At 31.6% G+C, this 22,064-nt stretch overlaps 1 protein-coding gene across 3 annotated transcripts; it reads left to right on the top strand.

The window, feature by feature from the left end:
* The first annotated feature begins 9,260 nt into the window (after positions 1–9,260).
* On the top strand, positions 9,261–11,819 carry LOC108335041 (ethylene-responsive transcription factor ERF118). 3 transcript variants are annotated; one of them, XM_017570959.2, is made up of 3 exons: positions 9,261–9,529; positions 9,848–10,051; positions 10,156–11,819. In XM_017570959.2, the coding sequence occupies exon 3, from the start codon at positions 10,366–10,368 to the stop codon at positions 11,512–11,514; it is 1,149 nt and encodes a 382-aa protein (XP_017426448.1). In that variant the 5' UTR covers positions 9,261–9,529; positions 9,848–10,051; positions 10,156–10,365; the 3' UTR covers positions 11,515–11,819. The 3 variants fall into 3 exon arrangements, with proteins under 3 accessions (XP_017426448.1, XP_017426447.1, XP_017426449.1); XM_017570958.2 differs by having other exon boundaries at positions 9,335–9,578; XM_017570960.2 differs by lacking the exon at positions 9,261–9,529 and adding an exon at positions 9,598–9,708.
* Positions 11,820–22,064: the final 10,245 nt, after the last annotated feature.

Genomic DNA, 22,064 nt, shown 5'->3' with positions numbered 1-22,064 from the left:
TATGAACAATAGGACAAGCTGAAGAATTCCCAATCATCTTATTATTGAATACACAACTATAAGTAGGCTTAAATCCAGTATTGTGACATAATGAATGAAGTAACTAGAACATTTGTTTGTATTATCTTGTTAAACTGAATCATACTAACAGTAAAATATTTCCAGAGGTTGTACGAACCGAAAGCTACTTAAGATTTTGGGCATTATTAATGGTTGAAGAAACAATGCTGATTCTCCCATCAAAATACATCCAATCATGCATTAGAGAAACACATAAATTTAGTTCTGTTTTGCTTAGTACATAAGCACTTAGGAAACCTACGCTTAAGAAAGTGAAAATTAAACCTCACTCAGCGTCACAAAATCGGTTTAATAAAATCGGTTTAATAGAATGAAGTTTGTACTAACCTATAATTTGATCATATCTCTAGTTAATAGGAATCTTTAACACACCCTTTTGGTGTAGGATATACGTTAGTGTAAGTTATAACTGAACTACTATATATATTGCAGTTACAGCCTTACTTTTTGGCATTGAACATTTTATTGTAACATTCACTTTGTACATTCTCAGTCAATAACATACATGTTCGGTATCCATTCAATTGTTGGATTCCCTACTTCCTTTGGTTGTTCTTCGAGGACCCTTTCCCTTCCTAGAACATCCGGATCAGGTGGTATCAGAAGGTAACCTTCCACACAATTCCGCAATGGCTAACAATACCCGCAATCAAACCCTTTTTCGCGAACTGGAAGACCGTCTCACTACGCGAATGGAAGAAAGATTTATGGAGATTGGTACTTCATTACAATGAACGATAAAGGACATGTTTCAACGCCAAGAACATTCTTCTTCCTCGGGTTCTAGTTGCCCTTATTCTTGTAACACCTAACTTGCCCGTTTGGATTTTCCCTGCTTCAATGGTGATGGCGTCAAGAATTGGATCATTCAATACGGCACATTCTTTTCGACTGATCAAACCCCTAAGGAATACAAAGTTCGATTGGTTGTAGTTCATTTTGAAGGAAAAGCTCTCCAATGACACAGTGCATATGTGAAAAATGTGGGTCTTGACAACTTGCCTTCTTGGAATGCCTACACGCAAATCTTGATTGAAAGATTTGGAGAAGTTTGCGACGACCCAATGGCAGAACTGATGCGACTGTGATAGAAAAGCAATGTTACTGATTACCATACTGAATTTGATGCTATTGTTTCAAGACTTGACTTATCTGAAACCCATCAATTGAGTTGTTTACTTGGTGGTCTACAAACGAAAATTCAAATGATGATGAGAATGTTCCAGCCCACCTCTGTTATGAAAGCTTTTTCCTTGGCTAAGATGTATGGAAATGTCAATGGCATGCATGCCAAACCATTGTCCAAAATCCTCAAACTCCACCCTGTTGCAAAGCCGTTCTTGTCAACCCCTTCCACATCCTTAGAACCCACAAAACCTAAGACATAATTCACTAAATAGCTAACCCCTGCCTATATGAGTGAAAGGAGGGCTAAAGGTCTCAGTTATTTTTGTGATGAACCCTTTACCCTTGCCCATAGCCAAACCCAGAAGAAACTACAAATCCATGTCATGGAAATAGCTGACAATTTTGACTCTGATCAAGGCCCCAATCTGGTGCAACCCCACTTGATTCACCTTCGGAACCATTGATTTATGTCAATGCTTTGACAGGGGTAACCAAGTTTCAGACCATGCGGGTTACAATCATATAAGGAAGAAGCTGTTGCACATTCTCATTGACAGTGGGAGTACCCATAATTTCTTAGATATTAATGTAGTCAAGAAATTAGGGTGCAAGATTGACAAAATGGATCCTGTTAGTATCACTGTGGCTGATGAGGCAAGAGTATATAGATTAATACTATAATCAAAAGGTTTTCTGGGCTTATATAGAACGCTACCTTCACTTCGAATATCATGTTGTTACCCTTAGGCTGATGAGGCAAGAGTACATATTAATACCATAATCAAAGGGTTTTCTGGACTTACATAGAACACTACCTTCACTTCGAATATCCAATCTAAAGAGATCTTACTCATAGATACTTCCAGAACCTGTTGTCAGCTATTTAATGTGTGATACGATTATCTAAATGAAGTAATCGATGATGCATTTAATGAATGTACAACGGTAAAAAACTTGTTTAAAAATTCTCATAATTGTTCGTGATAATCGATTGAGGTAAGTCATAATCAATTATTATTAGTTAGTAATTGATTATCCTGAGTAAAAATGAGGTTTTCTTATACAAAACTAATTTTAACGCAATGTAAGACAAACAATACATGGGATCAAAGATAAATCACATCTTATACATGATTCTACTAAATTAGAAAAACTTTAACATAAAAACAAGTCTTCACGAAAATCTTCATACAACAAAAGCACTTGAGACTTGACTTTGAGACATCATCAAAACTTTTAAGATTCATCTTTATGACAGATGATGCTGGAGAAGCTTAAAGTAAGGAGGCCTGCATCTATTGGGAGGTCTTAAAATGTAATTGGAATAATGTTGTTTTAAATTGTAATTTTTTAACATCCTTTTAAGTTTGAATTGAAATAAAGTTTTTTTCTAATAGGTTTTAAGATTTCTTACGTTAAATAAATAAAGTTTTTTTTTCTAAGTTCAATGTTTAGTGATGGTATCATAGGTCGTAAGTCTTTAAAATAATGAATGTTTCATAAATTACAAATGACATCCTAAAAGGGGTGTTACATCAATAATCTAAAGTATGGAAATCTTACACAAAAAATTGCTCTCCCAACAGATTTCTAATGAAAGATCCCAACAGTCAAAATTAAGAATCATATGTCTAGGACTTGCTATAAATATTTCAACTCGATCTGACGATTAACGAAGCAGGAATCTCATTTTTTTCAAGATAATTCAGACAATGAAAATAGGGTTGCACCCAACACTAGCTAAGTACCGCCTAGCGACATGATAGAAGTGCTCAACACTATTAGAAAATTCAAACTTCCATTTTGGTCTTTGATTGAGTAATTTGACACTTATTTAGTTAACCCCTACTTAACAAACCTCATAATATTTTCAAAATTTAGATTTTTAATTTAGGAAGTGTTAAATTATTTCAATTCAAGAGGTATTCCTAACCAAAATCAAACCAAGATTTTCATGCACTACTGTAGAAAAGACTTTTAACGTCTGTTATTTTGGGCTATTGGCATCTGATCCCTCCCCGACATTTTATTGGGTGAAGTCAATGGGACGCCGACTCCTGCAAGGGACGTCAATAGACGTCAGATGTAACCCATTGGACGTCATATTAGACGTCAGATCTATGTACAACAGACGCCATATGAGACGTCGGGTATAATGGATCCGACGTCTACGGGCGTTGAGCACCGTTGGCTCGCGCTGAGGGCAAAAAACACTAGAGTTGTCACTAGAAGCCATTTTACGTCTGTCAGTACAGTGACTGACATCAATAAACATCGGATATACCATAACTGACATTTATTGGGTGTTTTTTTAAATTAATTTATTTTTACAATAAAACCACACCTGAAAAACATAAATTTGTTCCACCACATCATAATATAATATATTCTATGCGTTTCAAGTTAACAAGATAATAAACAATCTAAAAAACAATCCTAAACTTAAACAATCAAAACTTAAACTAAAGTTAATTAATGTTCAACAACAATAAAAGTCTTCCTAAAGGCATGGGCATGGGTTATAATTCCATCTCTACAGAAGATAAGTTGTCCACTATTGTCTTATTTTTTTAATTGTGTCCTCTGGTACATGAGATGTATTCTTGAAGTGTTGCAAAATGAATAAAATTTCATTATTATGTTTGAATATGTTCAAAGATGAATTTGATTTGTAATGTATTGAAGGTAAGCATAATTACCTCAATCCAGTCATCTGTATTGTCAGCTCGAATGATGGTTTTAATCCAAGACATGATGACATAGTAGGCACATTCCCATGAATCTAGTTGTTTTTTACACTAAAACAACAAACTAAATAGTCAATTATTTAGATCATTCAATAACATACAAAATGAATAAGAACTATAAATGACTTACAACCTTTGGATACAGGATTTGAACTAGCTAACCTTGAGGTTTACCCATAACTCTATTTACATTGAAAACACAAGATAATATTAATATAACTTAACATGTCAATCATAATAACACAACAAACTTTATCAAATAATGCAAAATCACAACAAATAATCATATCTCCCAAAACTAAAATTCATATATGTTATAACTAACAACCCAATCACATGCATACCCAAAACCTAATCATGCATACACAAAAACTAACCTTCTTAACGGATCAAAAATGCAGTGGAGGGAAATGGAGGAGTGAGAAAGCGTCTGGAGATTGCACCATCGTTCAAAAATGCCCAAAAAAATGGCCTAAATGAGTCGCCCAAGAACACGGCAAGAACTACACCAAAACGCAACGAAAATGCATTTTAATCGATTCAAATGGAAGATAATTCATCAAAGAGTAATGTAATTAGAGTAAAAATGATTTTAAACAGTGTAAATGGAAGAAATCAAACTTGAAATGCAATGTGGAGGAGAGAAAACGTGAGGAAGACGATGAACAGTGAATGCGCGTAATTGTTGCCTCGCGTTTGCGGGTTGGTAATAGTAGATCTTTAGACGACCCCCCTCCCAACCGACGTCTAAACGCCTTTACACGTTGGCCCCCCTCCCTAGCCGACATGTAAGGGGTTTAAAATATTAATTTTGCGGACTCATTTGGCGTTTGGGTGATAATGCTAATTCTTACCATTATCTAAGCATCATTTTAGTAGCAAAATCAACTCATTTCTAACTTGTAACTTTCTTAATCCTCTTCTTTTGTATTGTTTTCTAAATAAATGTGTTTTAGGCTACATTGATGTAACTTCATCACTAATCCCATTATTTTGTAGCTAAAACTATGCTTGAAAGAATCTCCAACAATGTAGAGAACCGAATCAACCACAAAAGCAAGCAAATCTGCAGAAAAAACCAGAAAAAGAAGCAGTGCAGCAGAGTCAGGCTCGGGCCCCCTTTTTCCATGGGCGCTTGAGCTCTAGTGCACCAGTTGCTGAGTTTGACTGACGCGCGCTCGGGGCGCTTGAGCGCCATTTTTGCTGACATGGCAGATTTGCTCTATTTAACTCAGAAACGCGAAGAGCTTCGGGTCTTTTGGTTTTTTGGAGGCGCGATTTCACTACTGGAGCTCATGGAGGCCGTGATAAGTTTGTGGGAACATCTCCTCCTCTTCCTTTGGATCTCCTTCTTCTTCCATCTTCCATTTTGTAAGCTATAGGGTTCTCCATGGAAGTAGAGAACCAGGTTCATCTTGTTAGGGATTGTTGTAGCCTATGAATTCTTGTGTAATGGATGATTGATTTGATTATATATATGCATTTTTTATCAATTGCTAGTATTCTTGTTTCCAATCTTAAAGCTTGCATGTAATAGGAATGTTCATGACTTGATTTTGGGGTTTCATGGATTATGGGGACGTAAGATGGAACCTAGAACTGAAACAAGAGTCCTTGTTGTCATTGATTCTACGGATGGAAGATGATTCACATGTTGTCTTAAGATCCTAGCTCTTTAATGCGGGTTTGCTTGTTAGATTTTCCAAGGGATTGGAGTTTAATAGGGAAAACCTAGGCTTTTTCACCTAAGGGATTAGGGCTAGAGTGTTTTTTGTGGATTGACTTTAATAAATTGATGGAGAGGAGATGAAATTGGGTAAGCACAAGAGTGAAATAGGTGAAAACTAATCTTAGCAATGTCATTTCATACCATTTATAGTCTTGTCCATATCTAAGTGTCTTTAATGGCCAAAGTCCAACCATTGTATATTTGTGAATTTATCTTATTGCACATATATGTAAATGAACGTTGTTCTATTGAGTCTAGATGAGTTGTTAATCGCATAATTCTCTAGTATTACGAGTCTCTTGGGAAAACAATACCTGGTCTTACCACGGTTTATTACTTCAAATGATTCAGTGCACTTGCCGAACCACCCAACACTTGGTTGGGGGGACCGACGTTTAAAGCCTATTTAGACGTCGGGACTGATTGACGGACGGCTAAGGGCAATGGAACAGTCACTTTTGGGCTGACTTCTAAATAGTCTTTAGACGTCGGAGTGGCGGGATTAGACGTCTAAATGAAGTCAAAAAATGAATTTTAGGTTTCTGCAGCAGACCATTTTGGTGTCCAATGTTGGAGGCCGGCGTCTAAATAGGCTTTAGATGTCGGGTCCCCTTACCCCGAATGTCTAAAGCCAATAAAAAATATGTTTTTTTTTTTATTTTCTCGCATATCTTTGGCGTCCATTTGAGGGGGCTGACGTGTATACGTATTTAGACGTCGGGGCCCCTCCATAGCCAACGTCTAAATAGTTTTTTTATTTACAAAACTACCATCAATCATTTTTAACGTTGGATTTTCGGTGGTCAGACGTTATACGCGTGACGTTAAAGGCATTTTCTACACTAGGATATTTCATACAATTTTACAACTAAAAAAAATATGTCAACATATCCACCTTAAATTATGCAATTAGATTCACCAATTCAAAGCTCAAAGCTCAAAGCTCAGTATGTAAACTAACACAACTTATTTTTTTCATATATCAACTTATTACAAATTCAACAAAATACCACACAGACCAAAGAAAGTAATAATTCAAAATCCAATGTTATCACATTAAAATTTTATTCAACAATTTAAATACACAACCATATGAAAAAGAAATAAAAATTGGTTTTCCTCATCTCTTAAATCGTTCAAACAGTTCTGAAAACACTACGACTCCTTTAACTCCACAAGATGTTCTATTTACACATAGAAATATTATCAAAACGATCAAGTCATATCATTATGATCATTTATCAACAGAGACTCATATTGATGACTTAATGACACATGCAACCAAAAGAGAAATACTTTCAAGAACAAAACATATTGGACCAAAAGAAAATGGACAAAAAAAACTAACTTACTCAAATGAAAAAACCAATCAATCCAAATTGAAGAATTCATTACGATGATCACTCTTGTGGTCTTAAATAAGATGAATAGGAAGTGAAAAAGAAAATAGATTTTTTTTTATAAATACTTTTTATTCATAATTGATAGTTTAATGTTAAAATAATAAATCTCATCATTTTACCACCACTTAAATACCAAATTTCTTTATCTAAGGTGAATAAAGTTTTATTTAAGTGAATTCAAATCAATAATCTAATTTAATATAAAACTTTTATATATATAATGTAATTGTTTATTATAAAGGTTTAGTTCGTTTTATAGTTAATATTGTTGCTAAACTCTTAATTAAAAGAAGTCTTAATCACTTTACAATATTTTATATAACATGTATGTTCTACCAACATAAAGATATTTAATTATTAACAAAAACATTGAATATAATATTTTTAAAATAATTTTAATGTAATAACTTTACTTTTTCTATAAATACATTATTTTATACCTATATATAAAAGGAATTATCTGTTTTATATTAACATTTGTTTTTCAAATTTACACTTTAAATAAAAAAAAGTATAATTATAATAATTATTTTATTAACTTTATCATTTTTCAAAAGTTAACCTTTTTTTAACTTAACCATTTTTTAATTATAAAACTACCTATAAAATAAATGTAGTTTATTTACAATAAATTTATAAAAATGATTTATATTTAATTTCTTAACAATAATAATAATAATAATAATAATATTTCTTTATTATTATGCACATGTAGTTTCACTAGTTTTTAATAAAAAATAATAAAAGAATATTTTAAAACATTTTAACAGAAAAGTAAAGTGAAAACATAAATCATTATGAGACTTTTTATTATACTATTGAAATTACAACTTTAGAAAATAACAATCAAATTTTATTTCACATCACCTCTCTTATATGTTTAACAAATATTTTATTTTAAAATGAAGAAAATCTTACGATATTTGGTTCCAAATTAAAGCTTAAAGGCTAATAGGAATATAAACTAAAAATTTCAATATATACATTTATAGTTAAAGTAATTTACCAATATATTTTGTAATCACGATTATTAATTCAAATTCAATTTTCAAACCCAATACCATCAATATTTGAAGATAACATACATTTAGTTAGAAAAAAATTAACGTTTGAAACTTAATTAAGTAACTTGTGTATACTTATTTCTCTAATTGATTATATAGAAGTGCATTTAAAATAATAATAGAAGTACATTCTTGAAAAAAAAATCTCTTCTTTAAGTGCATGTCTGGATACTCAATAAAGAAATAAATAGCATGCGTTCATCTTAATACAATGTATTACCTTTTTCAAGAATAACGCCAATTTTCATTATCATATAACGCTCAATCAAACATATTAAAACAAATTACTCATTTTACAAGACAAAATAATAACTAAAACGCGTTTTTCTTAACACATCTTACAAATATCGAGGTGAAATACAACCCGTTCAACGAAATTAATATGCTTAAAAATAATTAATTTATATTAAGAAAATAAAACAAATTATATTAATTACTGAGAGAAATGTTAGGAATAATGTCTTCCAAACACCTGTTTTCTTTCTTAATAACTAAAACTTATTAAAAATAACAATTTTTTATACTTACCCCTAAATCAAAGTATCGCTAAATAAGAAATAAAACTTCAACGTTGACCATTTTTAATAAATTATAACTCTTAATAAAGGAAATGGAGGAAGACTGAGTTAAAAATGTAACTTACGCAAAAATTATTTTATTGAATAAATTTGAATTAAAAAATTTATTTTATAATTCATAATTAGATTTATATGTTATTTTTATGTGTGTATGTATATATAAATTACATATATATATAATTTTGAAAATATACTAAAATATGAATGATGTAAATTATGACTATTTTAAAATTTAATTCAGTAGGTAAGATAATATATGTTTAATTCAAGAGTTGGGTAAGTTAAAATTATGTTATCTATAAAGGTATTAAATGTGAAATATTTAGTAGAAGTAAATTGAACAGCTGTCATTAATATTTTCTTTAAATTGACAATATATGTGCTGAAATATAAACCGTTAGTTGCTTTATTTTATTATTTTAGGAGACAAAAATGCTAAATGAAAAATCAATACCATACATGCATGTCTTAGAAATAGAACAGTTAGAAAAGGAACATATTTAATTTTGTAATAAATAGTTGGCAAATATGTCTTCCAAAAAAACATAAAAATCTACAGAAGAGGTTTAGAGAGAGCACACATTCATCATTCACACAAAGGAATGATGAAAAAAAAAATGAAAAGGGTGGTATAAGAGATAGTAGAAAAAACAGAGGAGAGAGAATAAGCAGAGTGAAGAGAGAGTGAGAAACCTCAGGGAGAAAGCGACAGGGCAGAGAAAAAAAGGGTTGGGTGCCAGCCACCACAACAGTGAATTCTGAATAATACACACAAACATACAATTACAAACAAAACCAGGTAAATTTACCCTCAGAAAAGTCTTAAAGATTCTCGTGGCATAAACAAGGTAGTGATACTTTTCAATATGCAACTGGGTTGTCTAATGTTTTATAGAGATCCGCGTCTGTGTCTGTTTTAATCCGTGTGCCAAGGTCGCCGCTTTTTTTCTTTTGTTTTTTCTGTTAACTCAGACATAGGTGAGTAAAAAATGTATTTTGGGACAGAAAAATCTTGGCCATAGATTTATAATCTTTTCATCTAATAATACTGTCCTGTGTTGTGTTTCTATATATACTGTGTAACTCTATCGCTAAAAGTTTCTCTCTTTTTGGTCAGAGGGGAGAGTGGTGTTTTTTTCCTGGGATTTCTGTGAGGAATCCACTGAAGGAGGAAGAGCAGGAGATTTATGTCTTCTTGGTTTTATTTGGAAGTAGTGATTGGAGCTCTGTTGCAGCTCGGGTTTGGTTATGCTTGTGTTTGCTGCATGCTACTCTGGCTAGTGTTCAATACTGCTGTTTCGATGAGTTTGAGGCCAAAACGGTATGTGGGGTTTGTGCTTTTTGTTGTTGATGCTTTGGATTTGATGTTGTGTTGGAGTTTGAGGTTTTTCTTGTGGTTGTGTTTTTGGTTGTTTTATTTTGCAGGACATGTCATGGAGTTGTGTTTTGTTATGGAGGCTTTCAGATAAAAAAGTTCTCTAGTTTCTTCCTCCTTCTGAGAGTGGATCTCACCTGATATTCTTGAAATTTTGAGGTTTTCTTTTTGTTTTATTTAATTAAAATTTTGTTTTTGTTTTGGTAAGCAATTTTCTGGGTGTTTGAGGGGTTTTAGGGGTTTTGACCCAAATTTTCACCATGCTGGAGGCTCTTAATCAATCGGCTAAAATGATGAAGAAATTGAAGCAGAAGCGAAATCCATTTCATGACTCCAAAATGACAAGGAAACTGCGCATCATTTGCGATGATCCTGATGCCACCGACTCATCATCGGATGAAGAGGAGCATTTTGGGAACGGTAGGAAGGTGAAGAGAACTATGGTTGAGATTGCTCTTCCACCAGTTCCAGTTAACTCTCTCGTTGCAGCTGAAACTAGCACCGAGAGTTCCAACAATGAGGAACTGAACAAGAAGAGGGTTTTGGCCAAAAATCCCTCTGTGAAGAGACAAACTTGTGGCAAATACAAAGGTGTTCGGATGAGGAAATGGGGCAAATGGGCTGCAGAAATTCGCGATCCTTTCAAGGGTGCGCGTGTCTGGTTGGGCACTTACAACACTGCAGAAGAGGCTTCTCAGGCCTATGAGACCAAAAGGCTTGAATTTGAAGCCATGGCCAAGGCTTTGTCTGATGGGAGGAGCAACAACAACAACAACACTGGCACCAACAACAACAATAATAACCACGTTGTTGCATCTGTTGTAACTGTGGGAGCCTCAGAAAAGAAGAACTCCAACTACTGTGTTTCTTCTGCTGCAGAATCTGCAACAGACTCCAAGTCTGCTACTATCGACTACTCAGAGAGTAGTATCCTGTCACACACATCTCCATATTCCGTGCTTGAGTTGGATACCTCTGCTTCCAATTTGACTGTGAGTGGTAAGGTTTCAGGCAATGAAGTTGTTGAGACTAAAGGTTTGGAGACTGAAGTTGCTGAGATTGAGACGGAAGGTTTAAAAGCTGAAAGTTTTGAAGCTGAATTTGCTGAGCTAGATATTCCTGATTTGAGTATGCTGAGTGTGCCACACCCATCTGCTGTTGCTTCCAATGCTGCCAATGTTGGTGCTCCATCTCAGTTTGAATTTGATTGGTTTGCATTAGACAGTCTGGAGCATGGATTTGATGAAGAGCTTGGGTTTGATGATGATCTTGCTGCCTTGGAAGACATTCAGATATATGGCTTTGATGACGGTCAGCCTAGTGAGCTTCCTGATTACGATTTTGATGACATTGGTGCTGATGAGTTTGCTGGTTGGATTGAAGAACCCCTCAATATACCTTGCGTATAAGTTTTGCAGCTATAGAGGAACGAGCTATGTCCAATAGAGTAGTAGTATTACATTTCAAGTTTTGTGGTATTTGGTTACAATTGTTGTAGTTTTGTGAGATCTGAGGATTAAATCTGGTCCCGGGTAGTGTTTTGTCAGTTGAGTTTTAATTTATTTGTTTCTTTAGAGAGATAGAAGATGTATGAGAGGCAAAGGGAGAATTGCCTTGGGTTTTCTTGTGCTATTAGAGCCGTCCAAGGGGGTTCTCCATAGACTGTAATCATGAGTTCTTTGAGTGTGTAGAAGACATTTCCGTTGTTCACAAATTTATTATCTCCGCCCATCAAACACAAATTCTATGGTATCCTCACAAATTTTAAGGTTTTTGTAATCAACCTTTCTATGTTGTACCAAATTTGGATACCATAGCAACTCTACTTTTAGTGCAAACGCCTCATTGTCTTTGGTTGAAATGAAGAAGTAGATGAAGAGAAAATGAATAAAAAGTCAATTTTGATTAAAAAATTAGTGTATGATTGATTTGATTGACCGGTGAGGGTTGAAATGCTCTTTGTTCGGAGAAATGTCAAAACTGCTTTTAGATGTATTCTTTTATATACGTTTTTGTTAAAAGTAATTAGTTGAAAAATAAAAATAAATTATTTCTCAAATAAAAAGAAAATTATAATAAATATAATTATTTTTAAAAAAAATCAAATATTAGATATCATAGTAAATCAAAAGTTTGACAAATAAGTATTACAAAGTTCTTCTCTTTTTTCCTCGTTTTACATTTTTTTTCTTCACTATTTTTTACAAATTATGACTGATCACGTGTAAAAAGTACACAGCAATCTTGTAAATCATTCAAGTAAATTTTCTCGTAAAAAGTATCATTGAATCACATTAAACATTCGGTTAATATCGATGCTATACTCTTCATCCAATATCCAATGCTTATAATTTTTTTATTATTTAAAAGTGTGAAAGCTTATAATTCATTAATAGTCCGAATGAGTGAAATGTTTGACCACACCTAATCTGGTTCTAGTGTTTCTTTATATCAACACATTTCCTTATTTTAAAATATGAGTATTTTTCTTTTAAAGTGGAAGATTTTCTAAATTCTTCAATAGAACTTTTATTTTTATTTTTTTTCTACTCATCAATTTCTTTTCATTATCAATGAAGCTAAATTGGAGTTTATTTATTTTTACCTTTTTTATATGAATTTCTCAATTGAAAATTATAAAAAAAAATACTACTGGAAGTTAGTTTTGTATCATTTGAAAAACATATTTTGAGAAACATTTATTTAGGCATATTGACAATTCTTTTCTTGCATCTTGAAGAGAAAAATAAATAAGATGAGGTTTTTTCAAAACGTTATGGTTTAATGAGTATAATCTCTTATATAATATTTTTAATTTTTAATATTTTAGTTTTTCTCTTCTTTCCTAAGTTCCGTTAACTACAAGACGTGGCATATTCTGAGTGTTCCAGTCAAATAAGAGTTTTTTTTTTTATTTGGAATAGAGGCCAGTTAAAGTAACGTTTATTCTTCTTCATATTTTTTTTCTTGTAAATCAATAAATTAAATTATAAATTTTAGTTAATTTTTTTTTCTTCCTTAACACTGAGGTCACTCAATTAATGTTTAAGTATTAGAGCATAAAATTTTACCCAATTACAAGCATCACATAACCTTGAATTGAAACATATCCCATATCCTATAAACATACATAAGGATTACAAATGTTTAAATTCAAATATATCTAAATATCAAAATGTCTAACATGACAAAAAGATAGAAGTATCAAAATGTTTAAAAGCGAAAGAAATTAAAATATATCTTAATACCAAAGCGACTAAAAACTCTAAGGATTAAATTATAATGAATACCAAAGTGTATGAAAGCATTAAAGATTGAAAGATATTCAAAGATTGAAAAAATACAAATACTAAAGCGTCTAAAAACGTTAAGAATTAAAAGATATTCAATGATTGAAATACCAAAAGTGTCTAAAAATCCTAAGGATTGAAATATCTATGAATACTAAAGTGTCTAAAAGCATTAAGAGTTGAAAGATATCTTAATAGCAATGTGTCTAAAACTACTAAGGATTAAAAGAAATTTGAATACCAAAGCATCTAAAAGTGTTAAAGATTTAAATATATTTAAGGATGGAAAGATATTTGAGTATTAAAGCTTCAAAATACGCTAAGGATTGAAATATATTCGAGAATTACATAAGAATGTCTAAAAGCGTCATATAATCTCGGATGAAAAATTGTCCAAGAAATAATTAAAAAGTACTTACCCATAATACATCATTACTAAGCTCAAATGACTACACATCCATGAGTTACATATTTGGTAGTTGGTTATCATAAAGAGCATGTACTCATTTTCCTTAGTTTAATTTTTTTTTTCACCTAAGATGAGTTTTATGTCAAACAAGGTTTTAACGAGACAATGCTTGGTGTTTACTCAAAACACATCCACTTGCTCCTTATTTTTAGCTTCCAAGCTTGGGGCCTATGTGCATAATCCCAATATGTTATGAAATATCTCCAAGATATTTACGGATGATATTTTATGATTATGGTATAATAATTGATTATATAATATTTTCAATATATAACTCTTGATTATCTTCAAATAACAAAATTTGTTTAATTTATTTGCTTACTCATAGCCTAGAAAGCATATAAATATAACATCATATGAGAAAGAGTACTCACTTAATACTCAACTAGGAGACTCAACTATCACACTCAAATATCTCATTTACTATTATTCTAATACATATTCTAAAATTTTTATTGACTTGAGGATCAGAATGTGTTTTGCATATGAATTTTCTCTTGATTTCTTTACTAATATTAGATCAGGAGAAATTTGAATATTAAAAGTATTATAATTCACCTCAAAACTATTTTGACCAAATCCAATAAGAAAAAAAGAGAAAATAATTTTATTTGAGAATGTATTAGACAAAATAGTAATTTTTGGAAGGTAAGAATATATTTTTGAACTTTTTTATATGACTAAATCTATATTCACATAAAATGAGAAAATATGTTTTATGAAATTCAAGATATAAATTCCAATTCTTAGTACATATGCCAAAAACTTTAAATTTCAAGTCTTTATTATTTTTTATATAATAATATTTACAACTTTTATATTTTTTATTAATTCTTAACCGTTGCATGTTTTATATAAATTTTTGTGTTAACTAGGTAATATGGATTTAAGCTTATTTGCCTTCTTTGATTAGAAACGTAAAGTTTTGTGATTAATATAAAAATATATTATCGTTAATGTAGACAATAACAAATAACTTTTTATTATTTTCATTGAGAATATGTTAGATAAAAGAGGATGAGAACGGTTACACACACATTTGAACTCTCTAAGAAAAGTGGACTCTAATATAATATGCAAAAATATAGTCAAATACTTTAAACATTTAGAGAGAGAGAAATATATAAAGAGATAACAAAATAATAAAAACCACTTGTTGTTTTACATAACAACAATTTATTAATAACTAAATTTCATATTTCTTTAATATATAAAAACAAATAAACAAGATAACAAAATATGATAATAGACATCTCACTCAATTTAAGGAAAAATTAAACAAATATGACTAATTAAAAAATAGAAAAATTTAACTAATCAATAAAAAAAATAATAGGAATCTAATTGAGAATTCTCAAATTTATTATAAACTTAAAACTTATAAATGAGATATCTAAATAAAAAAATGACACATTTTATTTATTTATTTTCTCTTTAGACTATTTATTCTTGAATGAAAAGTGTATTACTAATGGGATACTTTTTCCGTTATGGAACTATAGTTGTTTTAATTTATTGTACACCTATAAATAAATTAGTTGAACTTTAAAATTATATTATCGATGTATTAAATTAAGTTTCATTATTAATAATTTTTAATTATTTATTTATACAAAATATAAATAACACTATTTAATAAAGTAAATAAAAAAAATAATTAAAACTCTTAATTATAAAATAGCTTAAAAAACCAACAATTTCTTCTCAAATTTGTAATAAGGCAACTTTTGTGCAAAATTGAGTGCTTTAATAACTATAAATAAAGATATATCTAGAAAAAAATGTTACAATATTATCTTATAATTTTAAAACAAATATACTTTTGGAAGAAAATATTTTTTTATTATTTTTGGTGTAAGAAATTTTATTGAATAAAATAATAGAAGTGTATAAATAGGTTAAGGATGATAATGCAGGGTTGGCCAAGCGGATAGGCTCATAGACCCACAATGGAAAAACATGAGATATATTGGAATTTTGAGTCCGTTGACCAGTATGAGTTCAACCAGCATAAGTTCGACTCACATAACATAACTTGTAGCCTATTAGGCCTAAAATGAGATGAGGCAAGGCATATGCTCCCCTAAAATAGGTTATAAATGTTTATTCTTTTATTTTATAAAAATTATATTTTATTAAACTTTATTTTATTTTTAAATTTAGGGAATAATTAAAATATGTTTGTATAGTCAAATTACATATTTGAGGAGGTAACAAGGCAAACATCAAATCTAGTTAATCAAGTTATTGATTGAAGTCAATAGATCATTCATGGTAAAGAGTTTCATTTTTATTTTTTTTGTTCTTTAAGTATTTTGTAAAAGGATTTTTTTTTGTCCACATGTGAAGTATGTGTTATGTCATGTGGCACTATTAGTGACACGTGACAATGGTAGTAATAGTGATAATATCACGTGTCAATGTCAACGTCACATGTCATTTCAACAACAAATATTATTGTCTTGTATTGAATTCAATCTTTATATTTATTTTTTGATTTAATTTAGTCTTATTTCTTTTAAATGAAATGAAGAAATGTTGTGCTCCTCCAAAAATATAGTTGAATTTAATTTACTTACCAATAAAATTATATAAATTACAAAAATTACTTCATTATTATAAATATTAATTAATCTATAAAATTGATTAAAACACTTTCACAACTACGTGACATTGAAAATACTTTCAATATAAAATAATATAAGATTGGAAAAATTAAAACAAATGTCAATGATAAGTTTTCAACTTTAAGTCAAAATACTATATTAATATATATAGCAGTAAAATTTGTAATTTACATATACCGTAGATTAAAATAAAAAAATATTTTATATTTATTAATATTTTCAAATAGTATTATATATTTATGAAATAAACATTAAATATAAATAAATTCAATAAATATACAAGAATCTTAGAGTGAAATATTAGAAAATTCCAAAAAAACCTCTAAAATAGATAATTTTGACCAACAAATCAAAATATTATATTAGTATAACATTCATATAAAAAATAAATTTGATCCCAATTTAGAAAGGAACAACATTTCTCTAATTTAAAAAAATATGACTAAACATACACATATCAACATTGCATTACACATGCAAGACCGAATAACCCCATACACACACAAACATATATCAACATTGTATTATATATGCAGAATCCAACAACCTCATACCACATAAAATCATGTCTCATGTTCATGCAACACGTAAAAATCCTAAAATCTTTCATAATAATTTACGAATACAAGGATGAACATAACTAAAAAAAACACATGCAACACAATGACATTTGGTTAAAATAATTAACATGACTCACATGATACATATCATCACCTTCACAACACATACACCAAACAAAAGGGCCATGCACTTGCACATAATTTCTCAAACATAGACATTGAAGGCTAACTCTCTTTACCTCTATTCCAAGCAAACCTTTATCCGTATTCAACCTTAATCCTTTCAACTTCTAGACCTTGCGTGACAAACTTGGAAGTCTTATCTCTTTTTCTGAAAAGTCCCTCAAGGTGGCAAGATTTTAATTATGAAGATAACTCTCATTAAACTAGTATTTATAACCCATAAACTAGTGGTAAACTACCACACCTCTTGCCCATGACCGAAATAAAGCAAAAATATTATCCAACTCATTGTTTTGGACCTATTTTTGAAATGGGCCGAGCACAACCCTACAATAGCTCAGCCTCTCCAAAGCTTAGTTTTGAGTCCACGCTGGAAGGAGCTTGACAACCTTTCCCTAGAACTACTCAACACTCAAAAGGAATTAAATTCCCCCAAGTGCAACAACCAAGATTCAAAGTTAGTCCCTCACGTGTGGACCAGTGCTTAGACCACCAGGCTAGCCTTCTTCAAACTAATAAGTGATGCACAAACTAATATATAACCCATTTTTAACTCCTTTGGTAGCTCTCCAACATCATAAAAATTAATAATCATTTATACCATATTACATGCATTCACCTAACACATTTAAAACTATGGTAAATTCATATGAATATCATTTATAAATATTTCTAATTTTCCTAGGTCTTACAAATAACTCATAACCATGACCAAACAAACTAAAGAAGAGTTGGCTTCATATATGGAAGGTGGGCCTAAACTCTTTTCATCTTGGGCCATCAATGAGGTTTTGTTTCATTTGGATTGTATTTTGGACCTTGTAGTATAGCATTTTGGGCTTGGAAGATGATCTAATGGAGGAAACATTTTGTAGTTGACTTTATTGTCAACTTGTGCCTAAAACCACCTTGAGGAGCAAAGAAGAACGGGCATCCAAGTCATCTTACCTTTAAGAGACTAAGGGTCATGTGTCCTTCTCCTAATGGAGAGAATTTTATCTTCGTAGTGGTCATGTGTTTTTCTCCTAATGAAGAGGATTTCACCTTAATAGTGGTCGTGTGTTATTAATAGAGATGATATTTTGTGTAGGTCTTCAAGTTAGAGAGTTAGGGTTTTACTTCTCCATTTTGGAGACACCTCTAGGGTTACTTTTCTTATAAATACGTGTCTCTTCCATGTAAAAATTAACTATGAATTGAGTATTGTTATGGTGCCAAAATTGTGTAATACTACTCTTTTAGACCACCAAAGGCTAGAACACCCCTTCTAGGATTTCTCTAGTCACATTTCCTTTTGAGTTAGCCTAACCTCTCTAGATAACACTCAAACACCACCATTCCACCATCTAAAGCTCACAAAAACTGACCCATATTAGCCACCTTTCAATAGCTTCTATGCACCAACTTGCACCCTTAGACTCATATTCTTTCTTAAAGCTACCTTGCTTAAAAAAGAGGCAATCAATGAGTGTGACACTTTATGGGTGCATGTAGTGAGAATACCTGAGATAATAGGTTCTAAAGGTTGTAGTATTAAACATGAAATTCATTTCTCTATCACTAATGATATAGTGAAATAAATAAGCACATGTACCCACCTTAACAAGAAACTAATGTTGTTTTCTTTTTACTAATAGTATTTTCGATGGGTCATATGTTAATATATGGTAGAACATACTTAATACAAGTCTTTCAAAGGCGATAATGATGAGAAATTGCTATATTTCATTGAAATGTGATTGATATTTTCTGCATATTGATTGAAAGTGATTCAATTATAATTTGTCATGTGTGTCCTATGTTGATAGTGTGATACAATTAATATGTATATTATATAAATATTGCTGCAAATAGTTTATTCTTGTATATATTTGTATAAATTTCTATGTTTATAGTTGATATTTAAATAAATCATATTACATGTGATAACGAAACTATACTAATAGTAATAATATTTTTTTTCAACCTTTAAGACGTTTCGTAAGAACAAAATTATAATAAATTTCTAAGTTTTAAAATGAAAAATTCCTCACAAAAAATATATACTTAATTTTTTTGTATTTAATTTACCATCATTCTATTAGTAAAATATATACTTATTTCATATAAGTTTGTATATTAGTAAATATTATTGTTGTTTTCTTCACTAGTACAGTTAAAGGAATAGACATTAGTTTGGGAACCGAGGCATATGTAGACGAGGTAAAAGGTCAATAAGATTCGTCTCGGTTCTCTTTAACCGAAGCATTATCTAGGATTCGACTTGGTTCTCTTAAAACTGAGGCAATATCAGTTCTTCTACCACGGACCTTCCCTTCAAGAGCCTTCCATCGAACAGGTTCTGCGTGGGGTGTCCATCCCGCTGGGAGAGAACGAGATGAGGAGAAAGGGCAGCAGAGGGAAGCACCAGTCGCCGACCACGTAAGGCCTCAAGTTGTGGCCGCGAATGCTAATGAACTTGTCCCAGACGATGTCACTAGAGGTGAGGTGGTGGTAGAGATTGGAGAGGGCGATGTGGGGCTGTCGTTGAGGATCCTTTTGAGTAAGGGGATGTCTGAGGTGGTGACAACAACCGGAAAGCTCTTCCAGTTCAATACATCAGCGGACAACCCAGATGTTGTTCATCGAAAATCCGAAAACAGGGAGCCTTACCGTGTGTTCATCGAACAACTCAGATGCTTTTTCATTTCACCAAAGGACAAAATCCCCCTTCAATCCCTTCATCGCCGACAAACAGCCCCAAGAAAAGAAGAACCTTCTTTTCACAATCTAGCTCCAAACCACTTCAATTCTTCAATAGAGCCTCACTCGGTACCTTACAGAGGTGAATCCCCCAAGACCAAACAAGAGTTGTAGCAAAAAACAAAACTTCAAGATCAAACAAAAAAATCGAAAGCTAACACCAAAAATATTTCCCCTCTCCAAAGCTTCAAACTTTTATCGATTCAGATCAAGTCCAGCCAAACCCCACCACATGCTTCAATAAGAAAACAAAGGAGGGGGCGATGGAGGAGAAGTGAAGGAGGGAGGAGGGAGGAGGGGTTGGCGGTGGTTGATGAGAAGAACATACCGGACCAACAACAACAACAACACCAATGGCGGATGAACATCAACAACACCAGCAACGAAGATGACAGCGGCAGTGATGCACTTGGTAGTGGTGACGACGGGGAGTCAAGGACCAGTGGCGACGATGAAGAACAGTCGAAACCACGACGCCCAGAGGTTGAGCCAGCAATAGTAGTGGGGCACCTAGATATGGGAACTGAGACGACGGGGGCGGTGGTGCAATGGCGTGGCGGCGAAGCAAAGAGCAGTGGTGAACGGCGAGGCAGAGAGGTTTTGCGCAGAGACTTGGGAAGAAGAACAGTGAAAGTGAATAAAGTTTTGATCTTTAACCCTCGAACCCAACTATAGCCATCGGTTATAAGAAAAAACGAGGCATAAACCCTAATATAGGCATGGGTTACAATAAAACCGAAGCATAAATGTGATACAACTTCGTTTAATCTGGAACCGGTGCAGTATCTCTCTTCGAAAAAGCAAATGTCTGATTTGCAGTTTAAAATATTATTTTTTTAAGTGGTCACCACAATTTTCTGCCTCGATCTTTTAATCAAGCGAGGCAGTATACTCTTTTGGACAACAGGTTTAGAAGAACCGAAGCATATAGTGTCTCTAAAATTACATTTCTACCACCACGTTTTTATACATCTCGGGTTTTCAAAAACCGAGGCGTAATAGGCGATTTAAAAACCCTATTTTTTATCAGTGCTTTTATGGCTATATGACATTTTTATAATAGAATAGTGATATATAAATTAAACACTCTAAAAACTAAAAAATCTAATAATCTCACACGTGTGCTTTTGTTATTATTATTATTATTATTATTATTATTATTATTATTATTATTATTATTATTATTATTATTATTGAAAACTTAGAGAAAAAAATACTAGAGGGGAAGAATAGTATTTTTGAAATTCTTTTTTTAAAGCAGTGTCTAATAGTTTGTAAAAAGAATGTATAACAGTTATAGGATGCCTAGATGTTGGGTTTTATAAGATGAATAAATGAAAAACATTTTGAATAGGAAAACAATAAGCCAAAATCTTTTATAGGAGTTCATTTAAACTTAACTATGTCTAGTTCTCCCTTAATAACTCTTAAGGAATTCCACTAATATTTTTATATTACACGAGTTTTGCCTTTTCAGGATCTCATCTAGTATTTTCACCACTCATGATTTACAAGTATTACTACCACTCCTGGTTCCCTAGTCAACACGACTAGACTGAATTTAGCCACTTTTGGATCTAACCCTAGACAACACGTCTAGACAAGTGTTTTAATTCTCTTCTGAATTTACAACACACAAGCAATGTTAAGATCACGAATACAGATGATAACTCTCAAGGAGAAGATATAGACAATATAAGTATTCTGTGTTTGCTAAGATTTTTTCCCCATAAGATATTGAGTTTTAGATGCTATATGAACAAGATACTCTTTCTATTCTCTTTTTTCGTTGCTATTCTTCTTGTGTTATCTTTCTTGCACTATCATCAACAACATCTTCTCTTCAAGTTTTCTTCTATATATAGCTTCTCTTGAAAAATGATCATTAGACAAAAAATTGAATGTTGGTAGTTTATAAGAAAGCATAATTCTTTTAATAGGGAACAAAAATAAACAGAAACGAACGAAAAAATATATTGAAGGAGAACAATGAAAACTTACATTATTAAATAAGAAAACACATCAAAACTTATTATTGTTATCAATATCAATTACTTAAGCATTTACTTATACAATATATCATCCTAA

This window comes from Vigna angularis, chromosome 10 (assembly GCF_016808095.1).
Source record: "Vigna angularis cultivar LongXiaoDou No.4 chromosome 10, ASM1680809v1, whole genome shotgun sequence".
Taxonomy (NCBI): domain Eukaryota; kingdom Viridiplantae; phylum Streptophyta; class Magnoliopsida; order Fabales; family Fabaceae; genus Vigna; species Vigna angularis.
This window is presented reverse-complemented; position numbering and strand designations above follow the sequence as displayed.

What these genes read in the sequence shown, in the direction of transcription:
- LOC108335041 (XM_017570959.2), top strand. Translation starts at nt 10,366, where the DNA reads ATGCTGGAGGCTCTTAATCAATCGGCTAAAATGATGAAGAAATTGAAG.